General features: G+C 41.5%; 1 protein-coding gene across 3 annotated transcripts in view; it reads right to left on the reverse strand.

Annotated features, from left to right (window-relative positions):
- The window catches only part of TET1 (tet methylcytosine dioxygenase 1), a 74,703-nt gene that overhangs the window by 16,374 nt on the left and 39,160 nt on the right, over window positions 1–19,169 (reverse strand). For all 3 annotated transcript variants that reach the window (XM_054070973.1, XM_054070970.1, XM_054070971.1), the window contains 4 exons: window positions 8,325–8,533; window positions 7,234–7,384; window positions 4,824–4,913; window positions 4,230–4,367 (listed from right to left, as the gene is read on the reverse strand). In XM_054070973.1, coding sequence (XP_053926948.1) covers window positions 4,230–4,367; window positions 4,824–4,913; window positions 7,234–7,384; window positions 8,325–8,533 — 588 coding nt within the window. The remainder of the gene's footprint in view (window positions 1–4,229; window positions 4,368–4,823; window positions 4,914–7,233; window positions 7,385–8,324; window positions 8,534–19,169) is intronic.

The raw sequence follows: 19,169 nt of genomic DNA on the forward strand, positions 1-19,169 counted from the left end.
AAGCAAAGCAGTCAAACAGCCTTTCTGAACTTGATTGCTGGAATGTGTTTTCCTACCCTCCTCTCCCCCTTGCAGATCGAGCAGCAATCGGGGCTCCAAGATGCTGCACCATCGCTGCTTAGCAGCAGAAATACGAACAGCAGGACTTTTCCTTTACAAGCTGTGTCCTACTGCAAAGGTCTGGACCTACGTGCAAGGTCTCAACCAGCTGTAACTACACAAAGTGTTGGAAGAGCAGAGGATTTTTGTTTTTAAATAAATAAGGAACAGTTGGTTGATGGATTGCTGACTGACATCATTTAGTGCTGTTGCCAGTAATAGATTTTATATTATAGTTGCCCTTGGAGCACAGATTTATCCTCCTGCCCTTCTTTCACAGTGCCTGCTACAGACTGCGTGGCACCAATGGTTACATGTAATTGCAGCCGGTCTTCCTCCTTCCTCAACCCCAGCAAGGAGGGCAGCGTGCCCCACAGGATGAGAAACATCCAGACACGCGCTACAGAACTGGCGAAGTCTCCATTGAAGCATTTTGCTTGTCACAATAAAACCTCAATGTCAGTGAATTAACACGGGTATGAAAAATCTGATCCTTCACAGCTAATCCAATAAAGCAACAACAATACTTGCATTTCACAGACTCTGTTAGTAACTGTAAAGCTTTTATTTGTGTGCTGCTCATTTACAGTCGAGCTTCCTATCCCCAAGGAACCCTCCACCCTAATCCGGCAGCTGGAACACACCACCGGCCTGCAGGAGAACGTTGAAAGATGACAAAACAGCCCGAGTACAAATGGATGGAATATTTATTGACTTTAAGGTCCTCAAAGAACTCAATTCATAGGCAGAAATTACTTTTGCTTCTTTCAGATAAACACATTAGTTTACACCTCTGTAGAACTGCCAAGCGTTCTCGTTCTACCTCAGAGCACACAGGGAACAACAATTTTTATTGTTAGCCGCACCGCTAAATTCAGGGCACGATCCTGCTATCTCGGAAAGACATTCAGCAAATCAAATCTCCCAATGTGATCCTCAATTTCTGTAAAGTCAGATTTATTCTGTTATCTTGTATTTACACAAGACATTTCCAAGACTCTTTTCTGCCCGCTGCTAACAAAAACGACAGCCTCGTTTATTTACAGTCACACAAATAACACAGCTGATCATCAAAACGCGGACCCAGAAAAATACAAGAACACATTTCTGAGGTTCTGGCAGAGTGAGAGCAAGGAAACTTACTGGCAACTCATTACATAGCGTCTTAAGTATTCAGTAAACTCCCTGCTTATCATTAAACTCACTTCAGTGCGTTGGAACCAGATGATCTTTAAGGTCCCCTCCAACCCTAACTACTCTATGATTCTATGTCTGTGTCTGGTTTAATAATCCAAATAGCTCCTGGTTTTCCTTCACTTTCAGTGCGCTGTGCAGCATTCCTTTCATGTTTGTGGTAAAAGTGATTCACCAACAACCAAAGGGAGGAAATGAAAAGGTGTCACGCCACACAGATAGAGCTGATGGTGACAGAGCCAGAAGCATCTGCAAATACTACCTTACAAGGTATTTATGTCAACCTTTTTAGTCTAGAGGAACTTTAGGCTTTGTAAGGGAAGATTTTGTGTCAGAGTGAGAAGGAGGGGAAGAAATCTTACCAACACTAGTGAGGCGTAAGGTGACAAGTACACTTTGTGCAGGCTTTAAACTGCAAGGTGTGACTACCATTGCAAACATCAAATGAAACACAAGAGAAAACTAGTAAAGAAAGTTCTGGGTGTTTGAGGATTGTGATGCAGCACAAGTCATTCTGTTTATCACAACATTGTCAGAAAACAATCAGCTACACCAAAGCTGTCACCTCAGCTAAAGGTACTGCTTGCACACAGCACACTTTACAGACAAAATATGTTACTTTTAAACTGTAAACGACTCCTCCCTCATTATTACCAGCAATCTGTAAGAAATCAGAGTGCATTTTAAATTAAGTAGGCAGGCAGAGCAGATTCTGGAAGTAGATAGAAATGCAGGAGGTGACCAGGCAGATGCTGGAATCACACACAGCAACTTATTTTTGAGTTCTTGCCACTGGTTTTCCTATTTTATTACAAGATCTGGTTGCAAGCTAAAATTAACTAATTCTGATCATCAAACTACTCTAAGTTGACGAAAGCCCACCACATCCCATCACTCTGTTTGCAGAACACCACAATTCTTCGCTCTGGGCTTCCCATCCATGTAACTGCACACTTAGACAGACTCCACGCGTCCTGTGAATCACCCACAACTTCTCACCATGAATGCTGTGGGTATTACGGATCATTTGGGAACTCTGAACTCGAATTCACCTTCCAAATGCCCCCACTCAAGTACATACATTGAGTGTTCATACTTGCAACTCTTTCCTCTTTATATAGGGCCCTTTGTCGCAAGTATATTAACCTAAGGAGGTACTAAATCTAAACAAAGACAATATCAGCTACACAATAATTACGAGTGAGCGCTCTGATGAAAATCAGATTCCAAGGCACAGTTTTCAGCAGTTATAATGATTTGATGATACTCTGTAAGACTTAGAAAATTGGGCATAACTTGATACAAAGACAATTTTAAGTTCTGGCCTACAAAATATCCTCACATAGGTCAATTTTTCATGCTTCCTGGATTTGTAATTACTTGCAAACACACCATGTACAAGCCATAAAAATAAAGTATCAATATAAACAAGCATAATCTGAAGGTAAAGTTGCACCAGATGATCACAGACAAATATTTATTCAACTATTCCTCAACACACTCCCCAAAAAGAGGGCTAATTGTCCATACAGCCACTTCTGGGCACAAGTTAAGACTTTTCTGGGATCCAATATGGCAGAACGAGTGTCAGGCTCGGTTTCCAAATAATTTTGTGCAACACAGCACTTAAACTATTATTATTTTGTGAATATCTAAATTAAATTTCATTAACAAGCATATCATGCTGTTTGTCATGAAAAAGAAGTTCTGTTTCAAACTTGGGAAGTTTGAGAGGTTTGCATCCCCGTGCATCACAGGCTATGACGTTACTGCTTACACATGAGCTTACTCACAGCTTCTTGCTAATATTTTGCCAAGTATGCTTCCAACATTTTCTTACAGAATATCCGCATGTAAGCAGCATTTAATGCTAGCCAAAAGTACCAGTCTAATCAGGACCAGTGTTCCTGGTGAATTCCGAGCCCTGTTTCCTTACTTTTCAAGTAAGGGATGTGCTCAACATACAAGCACACAATTAATATTAAGTAATTGTTGCAGTCAGCTCCCCAATGTGACATACAAGTGCTGTATGGTAAGTATATGTGCAAGTGTAAGGTTTTATTGAATCACAGCAGCATAATAATTCAATTTTCATTTCTAAATTTTTAAAAAGACCGTTTATAAGTGGGAAGATAATTTAGACAGATTTTCTTTCCAGATACACATCCTTTGACTGAGAAGTTAAATTTGAGGGTTACCTCCACCGATGGACAAGAAGCCATCCTAGCATTACAACACTAACTACTAAAAAAACCAGATTGTCGGTTTTATTTTATCTTTTCCCTTTTGAGCTTGTCTTTCATCATGACTATAATGAAAGTTTCTCAGTTTCTGAACGGTCCCTTAGCTGGGCAATTCCCAACTGCTCGTCTCGGTAGCAACCCAGCAGGGCGTTTGGTACCACCACACCACCAAACCCTTCACTTCTGTGCGCTTTCCTTTCACACCGAGACTGAAAGATCCGAACAGTCACCTGACCTACCCCATCACACCCTCGTGCACAGCGCAAGAAAAAGTGACTTAGATGAGAATTGAGCCTGGGGGAGGTAAATTAATATGAATCAGTTTGGTTTACCTCTTCCTGTACAGCAGTCTGTACAAGTCCTTGGTTAGATAATGATCCCCTTTGGACATCAAACCTCCACTGAACAGCTTATCTGTCCTGTGGCCAGTCCTCTCCAAAGGGCCTGGGTGCCTAAAAAGAGTTATGGTATCTTGCAGGATCACCTCTAGACCCTTTACGATCCATTCTGTAATGAGATGAACTTATATCCTCTGCAGACCAGTAATAAATATATGCAGATAACATGGGAATCCATAAATAGCAACATGCAGCTAATTCCATAAGACCTTAAATAACCCCATGCAACTCTATTCACTAACTCAAGCAGCGTTTTAAAACATGAAACAGTGCAAAGGAAATCCCACGTACGTACCACAGTGCTTCCGTTGTGCATGTTGTGTGTGTCCTTATGGGCATGGGCACAGAAATCTATGCAAGCTGTTACCCCAGAGAAAGGCCTACCATCCTTGGATCCAAGCCGGCAGTCCGGGCCCATGTGTTCATTTTCCACCTAGAAGTAAAATAAACTACAGGTACTTGGGACTGAAAGCGAGCAACTTGGAACCCCACAAGCCACAACTGCTCTTGTGACGGAATAAATGCAGCCAGTGAGAATGCCCAGAAGGCACACGCCTTCCTATAAAAGTGCAACATTTCTGACTGGACGTCAATGAGATAATCAGCTCAGCCAGAGACAAAATGTCTTTAAATAATAAACGCATTTTATTCACAGTATTATCTCTCAGCCTTTTACATATGCAAAGCTCAGGACACAACCATGAGCTGAAATAAGAACAGTGCAGGATTTTAACACTACTAAATACAGTCACCTCTGTCAGAAAGCAATGGGATTCACCGCATGTATGAGGTCTTCTGCCCATGAACATGCAGCGGGGTTTCAGCTTGTTTTTGAACTACACTGCCCGTTCAGAGCTATGGCAACACCAGCTGAACCTCACAGACCTACCTGGTTCTGGAAAGCTTCAGGAGCAAGTTTTTTATAAACTGGAGCCACATCAGTTGCTAAAGTTTGCAAATTATTTTCAAGAAGTTCCTCCTGCAGGGAAAGACAACATTTACAGCGCTGCGATTGCCTTTAATAGAAGCTAATTCAGTTTAGAGACATCTGAAAAGTCAGCCTTTATCTTATATTTTATTAATGATTTCTGTTCCGCTGCCCTTTGTCACCAACCACAAACAAGCCTACTTTTACATGACTGAAATACCACAGTTTTTAAACATGTCAACTGAATAACAATGGAGGATATGTCTCTTAGGGCTGAAAACCAGCACACGAAGAACTAATTCTGCACCATCTCCCCCTTCCAATACACAGACAGTCAAGGAACAAGGTATGCTCCACACAAAAAACAGAGAAGTAATGTCAGGGGAGGAAAATTATACCATGTGCTGAGTGGAGGGCTTCTTTTAGTGTTTTGCTCACAGGGCCTGAATTTATGATGCAGCCCTGCAAAAACAATCCTAGGTTCCCATCTTCTTTTTCTTTTAATCGCATAAGTAACTCCCCATAGCACATAACATTCATTTCAGCTCTTAGCAGACAAGGTATGTTTCTAACATTGTGACAGAACTCTTATTAGCAACATTTGATAAATACTTTCTTTAGAAAACTCGACTTCCTGGAAATATCTTATAGATTAGGAAGCAATATTCCTTTCTTTGGGGTAAACCATAGAAACAAGGAACAAGAAGGTGGACTTCTCTGGCAGTGTCACATTTAAGCTCTTATTTATAGAGACAATCCCTAAATTATTTTCCTAAATCTTTGCTTTTTAAGGAAAACCACCAACCAATTGGGAAAGAAAAGGGTGGTGACATACTCTCCGCAAACACAGCTTCAGGCTGTATAGTGGCAACAAGTAACAGCTTGTTTTATTTTGTTTGAAACAACCCCAAACCACACTTATTGCCATATATTGTAACCATTGAGCATATAGACATGTATGTATGGATACTTTCAGTTTTTCAATGTGATGTTACATTACAGAAGGACACTGTTACTTTTAACTCCCACTTTAACCAGTTTAGTAACTGCTGATTGCTACCACTGCGGAGTTTCTGAACTGCACTGCAATTAAGGCATCCTTTATATTCTCTCCTACGTACTATTCTTACCTAGGTATCTTATACCCTCAAACCTCATCTCACTCCATCCAGTGCCTGAAATGATCCAAATCTTTCTGGACTTCGAACTATCTTCTTCTTAATTTGCTACATCTCCTAGCTTTGTCATCTGCAAAATCATCAATATCCAGTATTTAGCTAAAAAGAAGTATCTGCTAGAAAAAATAATGACAAAACTAAATGAAGAGAAGAACTATTTACCAGTAATTTCCTTTCCTTGAGGTGCATGGATAGCCTGCACGCACACCGCAGCTTCCCAAGCACCTCTGTCACCGGCAGGACGAGGCTTTTGCACAGCAGTAGCTAAGGGAGCACAGGCTGCCCTTGCAGACAAACAGCTATGGAACCTCGTGTGCTGCGCAACCTGTATCCTCTCTCAGCTCCAGAATGCACAGAGGTTTCAAAACAATACTTTTACCTAGGGATATGGTCTAGTAGTCGACAGGTACGGTTGGACTTGATCTGAAAGGTCTTTTCCAACCTAGTGATTCTATGATTCTATGAGGAGGGGTTAGAGACATCTACAGGCAGAACAAAATGCACTGCCGAGTTACTCTGAGGCATACGTGTTCATCAGGCAGCAGCAATAAGTTTACCACGCCTTTATTCCTTCTTCATGAAAGTATTTCGCATGTGAAAAAACAATTTGGTTTGGGTGTTTTTAGAGGTTTGTTACTTCACATAATCCATCATGATATTTTCTGTGCTACTTCAGCTTTATGCCCTCACTAACGCTTATAAGCAGCAATTACAGTATCACTTCACTGCACCATGTTCCATCACAAGTGTTTAAAAACCATACTATCCACAGAAAAAAGTTTATTCCAGGTGGCAGAGAGAACACCTAGCTGTCAGCTGGTCAGACAGCCATGTGGAAGGCAGAATGACTGAATCTCTGAGATGCAGCCTTGGTGCTCAGAAAAACCTTTAGCTGTGTTTTACACGTACAAAGAATCAACATTTCATACAGTTACACAGTGGAGCTAAACATGCACATGGAAAAGCATTTATGGATAACTTCAGGGTATTTTGGTACATAGGAAATGACACTGAGCTTTCACACAGTGCAAAAATTACAAGTACTACGGTTACATGTTTGTAACTGGGTGCCTGTGCGATAAGCTCTGCATATGTGTCTGAGGGGAGGGGTGGCATATCTGTAGAGTTCATTTCTAGTTCTGAAAATCATCAGAGTAAGTACTTGGAGGAAAAGAAAATAACATAAATCTTACTTGCTTAGGGTCATCAGTGAGAAGCCTGAATTTCCTGGGGTTTTTGCTTCTGGCAAACTTACAGCCATTGAAATACATACTCCATGAACAGCCAAATGAGAACGACGCTCCACAAGTTTCTGGATCAAGCCCTTGACACGCACAAGTACGACTGTGAAAGGAAATGAAGAACACTTAGGTCAGCTGGCAACACAGCTTTTTTTTCCCCCTTTACATTTCTTTTCTAATACACAACATAAAAACACAGGGATTTATAAAATTATGATTTAACCAGATCTTTTCTGTCAAGAGACAGAGTGTAGAGGACTGACTTCTTTCCCTGTAAAGACAGTCTCAAGTCCCCAAAGTCCCATTTCTGGGAAACATATAATACTCAGTTACAGCAATTTGAATTTACCCGTGATATTTTATTTTGACTCATCCGGTGGATAAAATTTTTAGCCAAGAAAATTGCTACTAAAGGTTACCCCTAAATCCAATAATTATTTTGTTATGTGTGGTAATTTCATTAGCTCCAAATCGATCCAACTTTCAAGCTGGAACAATTCTACTCAGCCCAACCCTTTAAGAACACAAGCATTAGATTCAGGTCACTGTACAGCTACTGGAGATTGTTAAATGTGGGCTACACAAAATGAGCACAAAGGCAGCACTGCTCTAGAGCCTCAGTTGAAATATATTATCCAGGCAATTAAACTAAATTCCTCTTGGAGGCATAAAGGAAGATATTAATTCTGAGTGTCCGATCTCTTGGCTATTCAAGAAGTCCCATATCATCCTCTTAGCAGCTCTCTGGCATGGCTGAGTGTGCAAAGGGCACCCTGACTGTGAACATGCAACATGCACCAAACCAGGAGAGAAATTAATCGCCACCCCCTTCCTGGGTGTAGCACGTAAAATCATCACTGGGAGCCCGGTTTCTAGAAAGAGCCAGGAACGAAGTTTTACACTGAAATGACACCTAGTGGTCTGTAGCTTAAAATGAGCTTTTGTATATTTATTTTATTCATTGAATTATAGAACTATCTAGTTAGTTGTTGCAGAACATCCCAAAGGCAAGACAAGGATCATTTACTATCGCAGTTACTCACTCTTCGTTCAATGCACATCTGCGGCTGGTGGGACAGCCGTATTTTCTGAGACTCTGCGTCAGTTCTTTGTAGAGCGTATCAGCCAGGAGATGCGGGATCCCCTCCCAGGCCAGGATGAGGATCACTATGACAGCAGTTTGGCAGTGGTGTCCTGCACGCTGACGCACCAAGCACAGCAACTTTTCCTCATCACTACTTCTTCGGATCACCTGGAAGAACCATATTGTTTATCCTTAGATAGAAAAAACGTAACAGATTACTCTTCTCTGGGACAGGTACCACCTGGAAGAGTAAGAGAAACAGCTGCCCAGAGTGGCCATCAGCAAGGGGGACTGGAGCAGCACCACACATTAGTCTCTGGTGTAGGACATGATTTTGCATTGTCTTTTTACCTGTAGAAAAAACAGCCACACAGTTTTACAGGAGGAGGAACATTTTAGTTGTTCTACACAAACAACAAAGAAGATGGATTAGGAAGAAAATAACCTCTAGAAGGAGATAACAATCCTGAGATGACAGATCCTCTAAGAACCTAACAGTTACCTTGAAAATAATACTGAAAACATATTGCCAAACCCCAGAGTGCCGGTACATAAAAGCACATCATGAAACCACACACATACACATGTTAGGATAGCTGGCGCTGTTACCTGTCAGTACATAAAATGATTCCCACCTCAGAAAATAAGATTAGAAGAAAGTGATGAAAATCAACTGTGTTCTTAGTGAAGGAAGCAATGAGATTTTTCAGAACACACCCCTGGATGACCTGCATTAAATCTTTTAGCAGAATGCTCAAATTTTTACTACACTGCATGACGTACAAAGCAATCTACATCAACATCACCCATAAAACACAAAGACTAATGCAATATTGAACAGTACAATATACCACCGAATGAAAAGGAGAAAAAACAGCATCAAAGAACTGGATAGTGCTACTCCTGCATATTTAGGTTTTTATGACAATCACAAAGAGTTGTGTTGCAAGAAGGACAAAAATATGCATTAAAGCCACGCAATAATGGAACATAATCTTTGAAAATATGTTTATTTCTTCTTTCAACGTGTTTTACCCAGCACAGCCTGTACGAGGCCTCCAGCAAAGGCGTCAAGACCCCAGTGTCAGGCTTCAGATGCATTAGGCCTGGACCTCTCTCAGGCAGATGCTCTCTGCCAGCTCCGTAACAACCACGCAGGCAAACTGAAAGGTAATTTGTGTCAAGAGAGGCAGTGTTGCCCTTCTAAAGTTAATCCTGCAGCCTTACAATAAGCCTTAAATGTAATGAGAAAACAAGCAAATGCATCCGAGATGCCATTCCTCAAACAGACGCTTGGCTGTGACTGACCAACCACCACGGTACTTTTTATGAAGAAAAACAGTGCAACTTATTTGAGTGATGTTTACAGAAAATCCATTATGGCTGAGACACAAGACACGTTGTTCTTATCAGTGAGGTTTACACTCCTGAGGCAACACAGTCCCTTCAAGCCAGGAGAGGGATTTAATTGTATTACTCAGCATGAAGTGTGATGCTTTGACTCTTTCTTCTTTTTTTCGTTTCTAGACTTTGTAACTTCAATAAAGAAACCTGGTACCTATGAGTTTTTCAGTACAACATCAGGCTGTCTTTTCTGAGTCCTCACACAGTTCCAAAGTGGAAATACAGTCCAGGAAAATGACCAACAGATGGGAAGGAAATTTATAGTTTCCTTTAAACTAACACCACACTCCCCTGGAATTAAACATCACTGGAATTTGCTTCATTGTGCACACAGTAGGGAATGCAACACTTACTGGACTCAAAACCATTTTATAGTCCATCATCTCTCGGGTCCCAATAGATTATTAGTTGCCTGAATTTAGTATCTGTGGCTCAGAAGAGCCGTGTTCACTGACTGCTACAGCTGGAGTGCTCCCATCCTTTTGTTCCCAGAGATGAGGCACTTCTCTCACTTGGCTGTTATGGTCTTAGAAGGGCACAACTTGCACCAAAATGATCACAGTTTCTCCAGGCCTGCAGACAGTGCAGACAGAGCTGGAGCTGTGCTGCTGTTCCCATACAGACTGACGATGCCCCTTCACATGCTGAGGCTGATGTTCTCAAAGCAGTAACACACACAGCCCCTCTTTTGTAATAATAAACCCACTGCAACGCCACACTCAACATACAATAAAGCACCTTTGAGCAGGACAACTGAGAACTACGGAATAAATTCAGCCAACAAAAACACCATATCATTCTTGATGATTTAGTAACTTTTCTCATGGGGAAACTGCTGCTGCAGTTGTGGCAGTTGGACTTGGTGACTTCTTAGTTACACTAACACTGACATTACTCTGTTCATTTCCAACTTGTCACTTGCCTTCTAGTGCCAGACTACAGCAGATACCTTTCTGAACTCTGTAACAAATCACATGTACATTGTAATCCAAGTGTATATGTGTTAAGCAAAAGTAAAACTGACAGCATTTGCTTTTCTTACTAAACCTGTGGTTGTCCGTGTAATTAGTACAGCCCAAAACACGACTAATTTTTCAGTCGTGTGCTAAAGCTGTGTGCTTTACAAGCTTTAAAAGCTTAGTTTGTCATTCCCTTACCTGTGAGGACAGTAAAGAGACAGAAAGGGATGCTAAAAAATGAAGAATACAAGAACAGGATGAGGTCAGAGCAGCAGACTCTCTAGCCTTATCCTGACCCTGAAAATAACAAACAAACAATCAAACAAACAAATAAATAAATGTTTCTCAACAACCACCAGGCATCTTCCACTCCCCTGCTGGAAGCTTGGGGGATATGCTCTCTCCCACCTCTTGAAGGTTTTATCTTCCGTGCGTTTGCCTACTCACTTCTAAACCTATGCAGTGTTTTGCCATCTACTTCACTCCTGGGCAAAGCTTAATCCCAGACTGTGTGAAAGAAAATACCATCATCTTCTCTTTGCACTGAGCTCGCCTCCTGCTAGTGCCCTCTAGTTTTGATATAGTCCAAGATGGTGAACAATAGATTGCTCCTCAGCTCTCCATGCCACAAAGACTGATTCAGAGAGCCCTGCTTTCAGGGCGATAGTTTGTACCGCTACTTGTCTTTCCCAGGTCTGCTGTGCTTTCTTGAGTTGGTGGACCAGAATTGGGCAGTATTCAAGACTGGGGTGCAGGATACTATCTCACAGAGGACTAATTAAATTTCATGTTTTCTTTATTCCTCCCCAGTAATTCTCACCAATTTGTTTTGCTTCCTTCATCGCTACTGAACACTGAACCTGACGTCTAATGAACAGTTACCCCACACAGTAAAACCCAACCCTGCAGCCATCACTGTGTATATGAAACTACAACACGCCAGCTTTTTGTGTACTTTACCAAGCGAGTTCCATCTATCATTTTAGTGGCCATTTGTTCTGCATCACAAGGCGTTCCTACTCTTCATGACATCTGTCCCTGCTATCCATTATCCTGAACAACCATTTATCACCAGTAGTTTGCCACCTCAGTGACAAAATTATGCTATCAATAAGAGCTGCTCCAGCTGTCCAAATGCTAGCGTTCTACTTACTTGAATTATTTCTTTTAGATTGTTGATGCAACTGTCTCAAACCTTGGCAGGAGCTCTAGAACAAGGAATAAGTACACTGTGAATAAAAATTACTTGATGTCCTTAAACATAAGCCAGTCTATCTAAACTAGCACATATGTGACTTGCACAAGTAGACCAGAGCCAGACTGCAGCTCATCATAGTAGACGCTGAATTACCACATGGATGAGAAATTACTTTCCAATTTAGGATCACCAGAATAGCTGTGTTAACTTTAACGTGATATAAACCAGACACCATTAACGAATAGTACAAAATTTTGATTGCAAGTTAAATACACTGCTATAAATTATTGGATTAAAAAAAATTAACTAACAAAAACGGTCCTTTATATGTTTCTTTCATCTCCGTGTGGTTCAACTGTAATATACCCTCTGGCCCATTCTGAATTTCTTCCGTAAAACAGCTACGTCTCCCTTGCAGGAGCCGATTTTAAAGCAAGAACATAGCTTCATCGTTCACTGTAATTTCCTGAAGTAGGCGACTCATTTAGAACAGTTTGGCTCCGCATTTTCTAAGCTGCAGATCTTGCCTCTGCGCAAAGTCTGAGTATGGAGCATAGGACATAGGACGCGATTCTGCTAAGCTACAATTCCACAATAAAGTGCCCCAGCCCAATGTGACAGCACAGTGCTGCTGAAACCTGCTGCTGCTTAGGCCAGCGACGTCGCCTTACAGACAGCAGGAGAAATGCTCACTTGCCAGAGCAGTGAGTCTGCCCTCCTTTATCCTAATTACACACACACTAAACCACATTAAACTCTTTTCTTACTGGAAAACGTTATATGCTTCTATTCTCAGCATGTCTGATAGATATTAAAATGGAAATAAGTTCCATCTCCCTAAGCTCTCTCTTCTCGAGCACTAGAAGAGTCCATCAGAAGCGTTAGAACAGAACAGTTACCGTCCATCACAACACTACGAAGTTACTTCGCTCTTTTTACAGGAATGGCACTAAAGGATGAAATCTGCAATCACCTGCAAACACCTTTTTTCAAGCTGCTACTGGAAGCAGTATTGTACAGTTTAGAAAGAAGCAGACTGAGTACATACAGGTTAAGTGATTCTTCTATAATTATGCCACCACCACAGAAGTGAGGACAAAACTCAAGTCAACTCCCAGTGCCCTCTTACCCTCCTGGCTCCCTCAATGTCGTTTCTGTCACACTGCAGACAATACATGGGACAATAAGGATCCAGACTCTCAGTTTGTTCTAATATCCCAGTACTTTTAGTGATAATAGCAACTTAAATGCTCCTTCTTTTATAATACGTAACTTTGTTTACCTTAACATAGCTTTTTCTGTTTCATGTTTACTCTGCTGAACTCTTTTGGTAGTTCTTCATATTGAACAACATTAAAACACTTTTATTTACTTCAGAAACCATGTAAAGCATCTAGTAATTTTGAAACTCAAAGCACTGCAGCACTGAACAAAAACCAGCTTTCCTGTGGGTAACCTAACAAACATTTTCATCCAAACTTTCATCCTGCAGTCAGCAGGTTTGACTCCTACAAACAGTGGAAATAGTTCTCTGCTACAGCACCTGCTACACACACACTGACTGAATGTGTAACAAAGTTATGGCAAGAAAGTGATGCTCCAATAAAATGCTCTCCAACAGAAGTGAACAGAAGCCCCATCAACCACCTCCTCCACAAGCCAAAATAATTTCCTTCCAGACTTCTACGGTGAATATCACTTCATCAGAAAAATGGTTTAATAAATGAAAGAAAAGCCTGAAGTACAGTAAGCTGTTTAAAGCAGAATGGAGTTGCACATTCTACTTAAAGTCCAGAAGAATTTACTCTAAGGCCCTTTTCAAATATATTTCAGAAGTCCCCCACTTTATCAGGTTCCACACAGCACAACAGCTTCAGTCTCCCCTTAGCAAGCAGTGCCACACTAGGCGTCGACCAGTTCACTGCCAATCAGGATACAGAAAACAAGCATCATGGAGTCTGATGACAGCTGCCTGACCTCCTGATAAAGCGGTTCTTGGACAGGTCGGTTGATTAGTAATGATCATCCACTGCAAAGGACCTTGCTCATTTTTCAGTTCATTTTCTTTAATAAATTACACATATCTTCCAATATTAACATTAACTTACAGGTAGGGAGCTTAGAAGCTGGAGTAACTTCTCAGTTTTCTTGTTTTTTCAGTTCCCAATGTCAATCACTTTCTCCACTCAATCTAAACTAGCAAACCGCAAAGCACATTATCTCTGCATCTGCAGCAGAAGCTATTGTTATTAAGCCTCATTCAGCATTCAACAAAATGTAGTTTCTGGCATTTAGCTCCAAATTCCTATCAGTCCAGTGACCCATATAATCTTGGCTATAACAGTGGCTTATCTAATCATGGCTTTTAAAAAACTGACTAATGTCAGTGGCAAATATTAGGCTCAAGTCTGTATAGGACTGTAATTTCAAATTTAACTCTATTTTAGAAGTAATTGTAATTGGGTCTTTAAATCCATGTTTAATCCATTCCTACTTTTAATTATTTATAGATCCTACTAATATACAATCAACACTGCAGACAAGATGAAGATCTGTCCAGTTATAAATGTAAAACCCCCAAAAGGCAGACAGTACAAAAGCAAAAGAGTTTGAGGAACTACTAGCAAAAGGCAAAAAAGCACTGTAACACTGTATTTTCAAACAGCAGACTAACAGGATCTGAAGGGTTAAGAGATCCTCCGAGTTTTCTAGGGGATTGGAAGGCACTCAAAGAAGATAAGGCTCGAAGTACAACCACCATTTCTTCACAAACGAGAGTTTTGGAAGATTCCTGTGTCAGAAACCTTCACAGTGGACAGCCAAGGATATTTCTCTGAAGTTAAAAACCCCGACAAAAGTGGTTACAGAACAACAAAGATAAAACCCCCCAAATCAACCAACTATCCCCACCAAACAGTAGCTATGTGCCAAGTTCAGATGACACCCACCAAAGAAACAAAAGGATGAAACAACTGAAGCATTACACGCGATGTGCATTGTCTTGACTTGAACCGTGTTAGTACTGGAGGGCTTAAGGATTACCAAGAGGATATCACTTTGTAAAAACATTGATTCAGTGACCACTTGAGCCTGGTATCTGCGTGGGGCAAAGCAGCGATCACACAGAAAAGTGTGATGCACACGGAGAAGTCAATTAAACTCTTCTGAAGTGAAGTCACAGCTCAGTCGCGCTGCAGTCTTTCTGGATTTCCAAAAACCTTTCAGTAAGGTCCCTCAGCAAAGACTCTTTAAAAGCCCCTCATGTGTCTTGGGACAAATCAAAAGACCACCCATGAATAACTGGAGAAAAGACATGAAACAAAGGCTGGTTTGTCTCCCACTGGAGCTCTGTAGAACTGTGTTCAAACTTGTGCTCTTCAGCATGTTTGTTAGGGGTAAATAAAAGGATGACAACATTTGTTGATGACACTAAGCAATTCAGAGTAGTGAAGACAAGCACAATCCGCAAACAAACGAAGGAGGAGTTCATACTGCTGAGCAGACCGTAAAATGGCAAATAAAATGCACTGTAGATGTGCATATTTAATGCACATGGTGAAAACAATTCTATTTTCAGATACACATGGACTCGGAGTTGGCCATTACCATGCAGGAATGAGAATCTGGCGTAACGCTAGTAAGTGCCGTGAAAATGCCAAATCACTGCTCTGCAATGGAGAAAAAAAAGCAAAAACAACTGCTTGGAATTACTGGGAACAGAGAACAAGGCTGAAAACATTATGCCAGCATTTTAACTCCTAGAACAGGAAGGAAAAGGAGAAACAAAGATGGTAACATTTATGAAAGGCAATTGAACGCAACACGCGTCCAGCTCAGGGAACCACAGAGCCATGACTTACTGGAAACTAAGCGTGTCTTCTGGGAGACAAATGCCTTGCTCTTACACCCTTCTGCCGTCAGCCAGCACTGGAGACAGGATAGGCAAGAAGGACCTTTGCCCTGACCTGGCCGTTCTTATCACTTCTTATCTTTATTCGGAGCTGGAGCCTTAAAAATCCACTTGTAACTCTGAATAATAGCTTTGTTGATCCAAGCCAACATGCACTGAAACCAGGAGAAGGAGCCCACAGCAAAAGGGTTCAATGCAGAAAATGTTAAGACCCAAAGCTGACCTCCTCCGAGGCCAGCGTTGTGTATCTTAGAGCTGTGATGCCCTGTGATGCGGGATGATGCCCGCAGTGAGCTACTCATGAACAACTACACAAAATCTTAAACCATTTCATGTAAATGGAGGTAACTGTAATTTACCATCCAACATACTGAGAACAGAAACAACCCCAACACAATACATCCGTTACCAGTGGAAGCACTGATAGAACAATGGGACCAACACACGTCAGACACCCACATCCCTGGCTGTCACGGGGGATGCACAGCAACACCAAACTGCTGCTAAGGGCCGCTAAGAATGAGAGACCAGTAATTCCAGTGCTTCAACACGTTTTTAACTTATTATGAAGAAGTCTCATGAACCTAAACAAAGCAAAAAGAAATCAAAACAGAAAAGGAAGAACAGTACATTTACCCCAGCACATTACAGAATGATAAGGAATTGGCTGTATGGTCATGCTCAAACAGTTGTGGTCAACAGCTCAATGTCCAAGTGGAGACCAGTGACAAGTGGCGTTCCGCAGAGGGCAGTACTGGGACCCTTATTTAACACATTTGTCACAGACATGGACAGTGGGATTGAGGGCACCGTCAGCAAATTTGCTGATGACACCAAGCTGTGTGGTGTGGTTGACACGCTGGAGGGAAGGGATGTCATCCAAAGGGACACTGACAGGCTTGAGAGCTGGGCCTGTGCAAACCTCATGAAGTTCAACAAGGCCAAGCGCAAGGTCCTGCACATAGGTTGAGCAATCCCAAGCACAAATACAGGCTGGGCGGAGAATGGATTGAGAGAAACCCTGAAGAGAAGGACTGCAGGGTGCTGGTGGATGACAAGCTCAACATGAGCTGGCAACGTGTGCTCGCAGCCACAAGGCCAACTGTGTCCCGGGCTGCATCAAGCGAAGTCTGACCAGCAGGGCAAGAGAGGTGATTCTGCCCCTCTACTCCGCTCTCGTGAGACCCCACCTGGAGTCCTGTTATCCACCTCTGGAATCTCCAGCATAAGAATGATTTGGAACTGTTGGCATGGATCCAGAAGAGGAACACGAAGATGATCCGAGGGCTTGAGTACCTCTCCTATGAAGACAGGCTGAGAGATTTGGGGTTGTTCAGCCTAGAGAAGGCTCCAGTGAGACTTTATAGGAGCTTTCCAGTACTGAGACGGGCTCCAGGAAAGCCGCGGAGGGACTTTTTACCAAGAGCACGTGGGGAAAGGACGAAGACTAACGGTTTTAAGCTGAAACAGAGAAGATCTATTAGCTTAGACTTAAAGAAGAAATTCTTCCCTGGTGAGGCCCTGGCCCACGCTGCCCAGAGAAGTCGTGGCTGCCCCATCCCTGGAGGTGTTCAAGGCCAGGCTGGATGGGGTTTCCAGCAACCTGACCCAGTGGGAGGTGTCCCTGCCCATGTCAGGGGGCTTGGAACTGGGTGAATTGGAAGTTCCCTTCCAACCCAAACTATCCTATGATTCTACGTCTAGAGCCACTTAATCAAAACCAGTATCATGAAATGCAGTTGCTAACAGAAGGATGTAAGGACACAGGTATTTCAGAAAGCCTCCTTTGATCTTAAAAGAAAAATCAAGACAAAATTATCTAGTGAAAATAAAGAAAAACAACTGGGAAAAACAGTTCAACATGATCAATAGATACATTTAATTTTTTCTTATATTTGCTTCAGTGGAGGTCCACCCTGGTGCTCTGACCAGCGAATCTCTCAGGAGCCCTAAGGGCAAGAGCTTGTCCATCTGCAAAGCAGAAATGAGTCTGTTCCAAAGAACACAGTAAATGAGCGAGTGAAAGTCTCTATGTGGCTGACAGAACCTTGTGGCTGCAATTATCAGAGAGCACAGCGAACTTTTTCCATATGCTTTCAAACAAATTTCACAATTATGTTTCTTTGATCTTAGCCAAAACCCAAATATGCTCCGTTACAAGGATTAAAATTAGCACTGCCAATGAGAAGTTAATGCAACACATTAAGAACACCAACTCCAGAATGTGGATTTTATACAGGATGAAACAGCTCTACAGGAGATTTCAGTGATTTCCTCTCCTCTCTTGTAGTGAACAGTCGCACAGTAACAGTTAATGGACTTAGAAAGGCATCCATCCCCTTAGGTCTGAACTCACAAACAAAAAGTTACTGCTGCCTAAAACAAGGCTGTAACTTAAGAAATGAACATTAAAGCTTACTTTCACAAACACATTCCATGTAGAAATGCGAGTATCTAACTAACTGGAGAGCAGGTCCCCATATTATACAGCAGCCTTCTCCATATGCATCCTTTTCCATATTGCCCACACATGCCAGACACCCACAGCCACGCAGATACACCATATAATTTATCATTTCTGGTTTACATAAAAGACAGTATGTTTATACTGGCAACAGAAAAATTTAGGTTAAGAGTTAGTTTTAAATGCCTTCTTATTTTTATCTGCACACAACTGTTTCTAAGGTAAGAGTTTAAATTCCCATCCTCTGTTAAAACTGAGTGTTTAGTTGAAACACTGAGAAAAATAATTCCGTTCTTTTTGGGCTAGTTGCTTATGAAATTAGTTTTACCATCCTTTTTCCTTGGATGCTGATTTGTTATTAAACATTATCTGAAGCAACATGCACATATGGGATTCCTTTCTGAAAAACAGTTGATGTACCGAGTATGAAAAACACATTTTGACTTTTCCAAACATAAGCAGCAAACGTTTAGCAAGCAATACCACGCACATGCAACAAGTAATAATCTGATTTTCGTTGTGTAGTTGCAAACGCTGACCTACCAACTGCACAGTTATCTTCATTGTTTTTTCAATCAAGTCTGAAATTCCTAAATACAGCAATAATATTTTTTCTTTTAACAACCAATTCTTTTAGTATTTTTACAAAACTCAGTTTACAAGATTTCCAGTCTACTTTTTACCTCCCTCGGTGGTTTCAGCAAAGATTAAGGACAATCAGTTCTTTCCAAGCTCCCTCCTGGAGCCTGTGTCTGTTACCTCATTTCCTGGTCCCTATGAAGCAATGCGAGACAAGACTTCGGTGAAAACTATCACCATGACATTTACATTCTAAAACACTGAGTGCAGCTCCTCAAAAATAGTAATGA

This window comes from Cuculus canorus, chromosome 7 (assembly GCF_017976375.1).
Source record: "Cuculus canorus isolate bCucCan1 chromosome 7, bCucCan1.pri, whole genome shotgun sequence".
NCBI lineage: Eukaryota > Metazoa > Chordata > Aves > Cuculiformes > Cuculidae > Cuculus > Cuculus canorus.